Raw genomic sequence first — 8622 nt, 5'->3', positions numbered from 1 at the left:
TCTCAAGGGCCATCAAGTCCCTCAACGTGCTCATTAAAGTCAAAACTCAATCTTTTGACACTAGAGGAGTGATACAAATGTGCTAGGAACCTAGCCAGATTACATCCGCCCAATCTGATAAAACGGATCGGGGATGCATTTTAAAGCTCCCTATTTGGTCTGTTCGGGTCGCATTTGAAAATGTTTTCAATTATTTTAGCATAATCCCCCCCCCCCCTTTTTTTTTTTTTTTTTTGGACAGTGAATGACAAATGACTTTTTGCCCAACAGTGTTTTGGCATGGGTTGGATGAGAAAGTGGGACATGTGGGAGAAACAGAGAAAAGCCAGTGACACGTTCACCTGTTCACCCAGTGCTGTTTCCCATGGCCACAACAGGGTCCCACATGACCTACTATAGACCCAAAAAGAATGTAACACATCATGCACTCGCACATCCTGCAACAGATTTCCCGTTGGGGATTCAACTTGCTAAAAAATATACAATATATAAACGTGGGATGAGAACCAACTTTCTGTGATACGTGTAAGGCAAGTGTTTTTTTTTTTTTTTTGTTAAAAACTAAAAACCCTTTATTTTTGTAACTACAATTTTAAAGTGATCAATCAATTGATTTGTATTGTGATTTTCATGAATAATATGCAAATCCAGGTGATTTATATTAATTCAAATCTGACCATTTGTGCATACACACATTATTAGTACATACTGTAGATATTGAAATTAATGTCGTACTGTAGATATTTATTTTATAGCAAAATGATAGAACACTACGTTAAATTATATTGTGCCAAATAAGCCTTGTAGAAATAAGGATTTTTATAAACAATGTAATATATTGTATGTTGGGATCAATGAAGTATTTGTCATTTTTTAAAATCCTTTTTATATACTTATTTATATAAAGGAAAATTACAGAATGCCAAACAAAATAACTAAATAGCATATAATATAAGAATATTTATTCAATTAAGTGCGAAACAGCAACATATTTACAATGACACCAAAAAAATAGTGGCATCCAATGAACAATTACCTGAAAGACGTCAAATAAATAACTTAAATACAGATAAGCTGCCAGTGACTGACTGATGACAAACCAAAGAAGACAGAGAAGAAAAAAACAGTGCTGAGAGAATACAGTATTTTCTAAACGAGACAGGATCCAAATAAATATTAAATACGCTTATAAATAAAATGTTTTGCTTTTCCTATGCTGAGAAGATCAGTGCAGGCTACAAATACAATTCAGGATGGATGGAAAGATTTAATTTTGTTACAAATCGCACTTGTGAGACTCTTGACTGTTGTCTCCATAAATCAACAGCAAAGCATGACAAAACTAAATAAATAAAACATCAAACATGACAGGTATCAGGCAGAGGAATGTAACGTAACGAGTCTTTCTTTCTCTATTTGAGGGGTCACTGCTCTCTCAGATAAGCAATATCCCAAAATGCAAACCAGTGCAGTCTCTATACAGTCAGTGAATGTGTCGTTTTCACATGGAGCCCATCTGAGAGGCCAGCAGATGAGATGACGTGAAGGAGTCAAAGGCCACATCCAGGGGAAGCTCATAGCGGGATCCCTGAAAAAGCGGGTGGCCCTGGTGCCCCCCAGGTAGGCCGGCAGTTGCCGAAGCAGTGTAATGGTGGGACGAGAGGTAGTGGGCGTGGTGGGTGGCGTGGCTGGTGTAGTTCCTCTCGGATTCTTGTGACGAAGGCTCCTGCTTTAGCGCAAAGTTTCCACTGATGCTGAGGGGGGGCGTGAGGGCTCCGTCGTACGGCGGGGTGCCACCGCTGCACTCGTTAGGGGAGGGGTTGTCGAACCCCTGCCCCTTGAATCCCTTCATGTGGAGGAGATGGGATGCCTCCAGGGAGCCGTAAGGCGGGCTAGGGAGCCCTGGGGATGGGTAGCTGAGGGCATGACTAGCCTGACCGCCCACCCCGCTCAACCCCGGGGGTCCGCACTTGTCCTCGAGCTTGTTGATGTGCAACGGCGTGGGACCAAGTTGCAGGCAGCCGGCAACAAGGTTGCTGGTGGGCTGGGAGAGACCTTTGCACAACATTTCCATGAAGCCGTGGCTCTCCGGCGACTGACCGTTCTCTAAGACCTCCGACAGCGCCCAGATGTAGTTGCGGGCCAGCCGTAACGTTTCTATCTTTGACAGCTTCTGTGTTTTGGAGTAGCAGGGCATCACTCTGCGCAAATTGTCCAACGCGTCGTTCAAGCCATGCATGCGTGAGCGTTCTCTGGCGTTGGCCTTCATTCGGCGAGCACGGAAGCGCTCCTGACGGGCTTTGGTCATCTTCTTCTTCTTTGGACCCCTTCTTTTCGGAACAATTTCTCCATTTGGTCCAGTCATCTCTTCATCCTCTTCCTCCTCCTCTTCCATGTCCTCACTACCCATCTCGGAACATGAGTGTCTGCTTCCTTCAATCAGGACTCGATGCCCCCTCATGTCGGGGCTTTCCTCCCCATCCTGAGAGCTGCCATCTTCGTCCAGCCAGGCGAGGGAGCCTACCAGCTCATTCATGTCGCCACTCTTTCCAAATGGCTTGGTCATCATTTTGATCTGGCAAAAAAAAAAAGGACAATGCGCAGAGTCAATTAAAGAATCCTTTGCGACTTCAAATCACATTTTGAATAAGCATTTTATGTCCCATTTCAGCATTAAACAGCGGATTCTTCAGAACTGAGATGAACATAATACGCTGTAAAATAATGAGTGCATGATTGCCCCCCTTTTTGTTGCGCTGTAGTCAGCGCCGGGACGCTGTCAATCTGGGACATGACAGGATTTAGCCGGCAAATAAAATCCAAAGATTAAACCGGCAAGATGTAGAGCAACAAACATGTAGGCAACTCATGCTCTGCATATAAGTCGCATGAAACTGATTTTTTTTTTTTTTTTAAAGGAATGTGTGTATTCGAGCTATATAGTTTTTGTAATCATAATCAAATCTTGAAGAAAAATAAATTCTATGGTATAGGGGCAAAATGTTCCCAATAATAATAGTGCACCAATGTTAAAATGTGGAATGAATTACAGTACTGCATGAATTGAATACAAACCATAGTCTATAAAAGGTCACTAAACACTTCAATAATGCACTTTTTTCTATTTTCTGTTTAGCCTTGGTGTGGTTGATATCAACTGTATCTAATTTGGACGTAAAATGGAGCTTACCTTTTTTGGATTGTTCAGAAAATTGGGGGGAAAATGTTGAAAAACGAAGTCCAAAGTCTGTGCGTTTATCTCGTCCGTCCACAAGTCCCAAACTCAGATGGCCGTCATGGAGGCGCGTGGATACTTCATCCCAAAGTGACTAAAGCGGGCTGAGATTTTTTGCCTTAAGCCCCGTAAGCCCCTCCCTCCCACGCCACACCCTCAACCCATTGAAACACGCGTGGCAGTCTCGTGGCCAGAAGTTTTACAACATTTGTCAGAGGAAGAGAGAGAGCACGCCCCGGTGCATGCGTAATCACAGTTTTATTTGGGGGCTTCACAAAGAGAGAATGGTGCTTTGGGAGAGAGAATTACGCACGGAAGCCTCCCATTAGAAAAATCGAATTTGAGCATTAGAAAAATAGAACTTGTGTTGTGGTCATCAGGTAATTTAGGAGGGTCGGGTTTTTTTGTTGTTTTTTTTGTTTTTTGTTGTTGTTTTTTTTTTTCAAAGTACATATTAAAACAGTTATAATTGTTACGTTAAGGGAGCATGAAACCATTTGTGTAATATCGAAATTTCCCCTTTCATCTGTTTTTGGCAATACATTTCAAATACTGCACAGATTACTTTTTCAATCTTTAAATAAAACTCTTTTCAAAACAATTTTTTTGCAGCATTTATTTTAGTCATGTGCAATACATTGTTATTATTTAACTTTTCTTCTGAGCTGCGGTGATAGCGTTCGAACTAATAAAACCTATAGGTAACTACGCCAATATTGTACATAATGGAGCTATGTAGTATCTAGGTAGTGTTTGGTGTAGGTACAATCTTGGGGGGGGGGGGGGGGGGCAATTGCGATGCATATGTAACGAATAATTAGAAAACGTAACAAATGCATCAGCAAGTTGTTTTCACGAAAACATATATTCTAATATCCATTCAACGCGTGCTCGCTCACAACGTGTTTAAAAAGAATTATCAAATAAAACATGTTGGCCATGAGTTAATCTAACAAGATGTGATATACAGTACAGTAGCATTTGAGACAAACCGTTTTAAAGCATCGTTACTCGCGTGAACCATTTTAATCGATTGTCTATCTCATCATTAGTCGGTTGGATTAGGAATTTTCCACTTCATTAGTCAGCCAGTGTACGTCTGCTTGTGGCCAAGCGAGGAGACGCTCCTCCATGCGCGCGTATTTAAGTGCTTGTGACAGCTTGGTGCGCCGGGAGCAGGTGTGTGCGTAATGTGCGCCGTCGTTTGATTGTTTGGAGTGCGCGTTATATTCCGTTTAAACCGAAAAAAAGTGAATGAGAGAGGAGATTGGATTTTTCCCCCTGAATATTTTAATATACTTGAAATTTGCGCTGAGGTTTTTTTTTTTTTTTCCAGTAACACCGATGGAAGGCTATGACATGACAGTAAAGCTCATGTTGTTTTTACACGCTCCATATTGAAGAGTTTTCACAGTTTGTAGGGCCATAATGAAGGCCTGGCGCCCCCGTGCGTGGCGAGGCACGGCCCGGTGGGGGTTCACATTGTCCTCTCGGAGGTCTCGCGCCACGCACGTGCCCCCACATTGATCCCTTTGTGCACCAGACGAGGGGGAGGTGATGGGGCTCCCAACTTTGCCAAGACCCAGAAGTTTGCATGCAGCCTCTTGTTGCGCGCGGGGCGACTTAAAGAGGATCACGTGACTCGTCCGCAACTTGGTGCTGGAGCGGCGCTCGCCCAACGATTTATTGAACAGACCTGACAGATGGCTGCGTTTTTAGAGGCGTCGGGGGTTTGTTGAGCTGGGGCTGAGGCTGGGGCTGGGTATGGGAGAGAAGGGGGGCATCTGTTGCTTGGATGCTCACGCGTCACTCGCTTGTCCGTGGATCATGTCTCGTGCTGAAACAGCATTTGGACATCCAGTAACGACACTAATCACTTCGGCCAGCGTGCAGGCCATTAAGGCATGCGGACAAAGAGGACGCTTGCGTGTGTGCGCGTGTCGGTGTATGCGTGTGCATGGTCGTGTTGGGGCAGTAAATTGAAAAAAAAGGAATCAGTGACCAGTTAAAGGTTAATTCTGAAAAATTATAATCAGATTAATTAACTATTTACTGTATTCTAAAAGTAATTTAAGTAAAATAATCAAGTTCAGTACCACTGCGGTACTATCATCAGGTGACCTTAAACACAGAGAGACTGAGCAAAAAGTGTGTTATTTATTCATATCAAATAGTTTTCTTCATTTGTCTGAAAGAACCTTTATTTTTTAAAACCAGGTGCATCTACATTTCCCTCAGTGCACCATTCACAAACTGTTTGATAAGACCACATTTTATGTACTCGCAGAGAAATTGAAGAACTTCTAAACTCTAAAGGGTCCACATACATTCTCCTGCAATTATAGGAACAAAAACAAATGGCGGCTTTAGTAACAAAATATAGAGCGATTGCATGTGTACAGACGAGGTGTACTGAATGCAATGTGTCCAGGCACTCCCCAGGTACTGTACATGCACCCCTTTCCCCTTACATACAGTACCCTCCCATATGTCCCATGAGTGAGCGTGGCCTCCATCACACCTGCAGCCTACACTGGGAATTGGATCCTCGTCTTCTCCCACAATCCCCACTGCTCACTCAAATGAATGGCAGTCGAATGGAAAGGGAATTGCATCCTGCTCCCATTTGCAGTAACACAGAAAGCCAACCTTCTGGAAGAGGTCATATTGGGTGCATACATCTCATCTGATTTTTTAAAATGATTATTTAATCATGAGTTACTGCTACTACATGGCGCTTGTATCTCAAATTTGTGCTCGGAAGTCAGGGGGAAAAAATCATCTGAATCACAGCTCGTATCTTAAAAAAAGTCAGGACACTCAAATCTTAAGGCAGGTTTTTAAGTTCAATACAAATCACAAAGAGTAACCTTTTAACTATTGCCTTTTTGTTGTTTTTTAAAGATGTTCATAACAGGGGGAGTCTTGTCCTGGCTCTTTAAGTTCTGTTGTTGCTATTAATGAGGAGAACCCCCTTCCTGACAAAAAAAAAAAAAAATCACTGCCACAAGTGAGTTGTCTCTCACTCCTGTCCCCAGGGGCTCAGAGTGAAATGGGAGGGATCCTTGCTCTGTGCTGACAGATGGGTCCTTGTTCCTGTCTTTTTCTTCATCTCCTTCTTTTGCGAAAACACAGTCACACTCACACACACCAAGACTGCACGAATACAATGGGAATTAAAGCTCTCCACACACATTCACCCTTGCACCGCTGCTGAAAGCTGAACCCCTTGTAGACATCATAAAAGATGGAGGGAGCAGGGTGGGTCTTACTAAAGGGTGGGCTGCATGGCACAGAGCAATGCAAATGCATTATTATGCAATGAGAAAAAACATTTTTGCACTAAATTTGTAGAATATGTTGAATAAAATTGCATATATTGACTTTAGTTTGTGTGCATACAGTAAATTTGCGTGTGTGTGTTAATAATTTCCTAAGCTGTTTTCTGGTTTTGATTTTAGCTCAGGCCGAAACATTACACCAAATAAGGTAGAACCAAATATGTAGCTGTTTTATTAAATTGCAAGTAGGCCAGTACGGCATAAGAAGATGTCACTTGTATATAAAACATATCGTTTGCAACTCTAGCGCTTGACTAAGATTCTTCAAAGTGTGTTTTGGTAAGATTCTGCACAATTCACGGCAATATAAGCAGATTGTTTGCAAGCTAATTCCGCCTTCCTTTGGGCTAATGGATTTGGAGAACATTCCGGTCGCACAGATAGCAACAGAATGGGAATCTGGCTTGAGGGCAATTCTCACTAAGTGGGGAGAGAGCCATTAAACAAAGGTGCCTGTGGTTTCATATTCAGGATACTTTACAACCTTCGTCCCAGGACATCAACAGTGTTTTTGGGTGTGCTGTGGGAGGGGGCAGAAGAGGGGGAGGAGGATCCATCTGCCACGCTACCGGTCCTGGGGGAGACGGGCATATCCCAGGGGTGTTTTGGAGAGAGGGGCTGAAAGGATTACACCCAACCACTAATCAACGGCGGTAATCTGCGGGCCCCCATACAAAATCCCATCCAAACAACAATTTGGGACAAAACATAATAGCTGCCTGCATTTGTGTTGTTTAATCATACAAATGTAAGGTATAGATTCTGTATATACAGGTGATTTTTAATGGGACACTCACTCCACTATGGAGGTGTGATTGGCAAAGAGCCATAGTGTATCTGTGATCAGGTGCGAATATCCCACAAGTGGCCTTGTTTGATTCCCAGTGTGACCATTATGCAAATACACCAACGCGGCAAGCCCATGACATAAATTAGACTAACCGTTAAACGCACTTTACTAATACATTCACATTCTCTTGTAGTTTCTCTTAATATTTTTACACCATTACCTTCTGACACAGTGAAAATAGTCCTCGATTTGATTTCGCACAACTGGCAAAACTCTTTGTCGCTGACTTTTTTTCAAAGCAGGAGGGTACTAAGGTGCATATGCTTGGCTTTTGTCCTGGCACAAAGCAGGATATCATTTTGCAACTTGTTTCACGCTCTCTTAGCAACACAGTTTTGATGTCTGGGGATCATGGACAGGGTCCTAGAGATTGTTTGAGGTGGCTTTAATGCTCCACCGGCCTATCCAAGAGGCTGCTTAATAATGATGCCAGTCCTCCGGGGCACAGGGAACTGGAGCACCCTGGCCTGCAACTATACTATACCTCCTGCGTATGCCCATTGGCTAGGCTGCCGCTAAGCTCCCGATCCCATTGCTTCATTGTTTAGCGGCCTCGCTCTGCCAATATTAAGCCCGGCTAATGTGATCTAGAGGCAGCTGGAGCAGCCCTGATTATTACCATGACACAGCCAACTGAGGGGTGTAATATCATTAAAAATAAATCAGGTGGTTTGGAGATTTGCTCAGGCAAGGGGGGTGAGCATTGGTAAGAGGGGCTTTGAATGGCATTAGGGGGAAGAGCTGCCATAATTTCATTAGCCAGTGGGAATATCTCAGAGGATCTGTTGAAACATTTCCTTCAAGTTACAGTAATTTAATTTCCCTTTCACACTCAACAAAGAATGAATAAAAAGGAATTTGTATGTTACCATTCCAAATAAACTGATACATAATTGCAAAAGAATATGACCAAGTATGCTTCGAAAATGACAACCGGATTAAAAGTCATTTTGTTAATTAAAACAGTAGCAATCTATTTGAAAGCGGGCGTACTCTATAGCATTATTGATGTTGTGTTGGATTATTGTTGGAGATGATAGAGGGAAAAATATAAGGGTGCTCTGTTAATCTTCTTAAAGTGTTTGACACTGATGCTGTCTGCTCGGCAGACCCGTCACAATCAGATGGCCAATGAATAGGCATCAATACAATACCAAGCTAATCTAGACCCTTGGTCAAGTTTTGAGACTTTCTCA

General features: G+C 42.8%; 1 protein-coding gene across 1 annotated transcript; it reads right to left on the bottom strand.

The window, feature by feature from the left end:
* Positions 1–306: 306 nt before the first annotated feature.
* On the bottom strand, positions 307–3326 carry neurod4 (neuronal differentiation 4). Its single transcript, XM_057829545.1, has 2 exons — positions 3191–3326; positions 307–2575 (listed from the first exon to the last, which is right to left on the bottom strand). The coding sequence occupies exon 2, from the start codon at positions 2567–2569 to the stop codon at positions 1502–1504; it is 1068 nt and encodes a 355-aa protein (XP_057685528.1). The 5' UTR covers positions 2570–2575; positions 3191–3326; the 3' UTR covers positions 307–1501.
* Positions 3327–8622: the final 5296 nt, after the last annotated feature.

This window comes from Corythoichthys intestinalis, chromosome 2 (assembly GCF_030265065.1).
Source record: "Corythoichthys intestinalis isolate RoL2023-P3 chromosome 2, ASM3026506v1, whole genome shotgun sequence".
NCBI classification, from domain to species: Eukaryota; Metazoa; Chordata; class Actinopteri; order Syngnathiformes; family Syngnathidae; genus Corythoichthys; species Corythoichthys intestinalis.
This window is presented reverse-complemented; position numbering and strand designations above follow the sequence as displayed.

Coding starts and splice junctions, on each gene's coding strand:
- neurod4 (XM_057829545.1), bottom strand. CDS start 2,569: ATGATGACCAAGCCATTTGGAAAGAGTGGCGACATGAATGAGCTGGTA.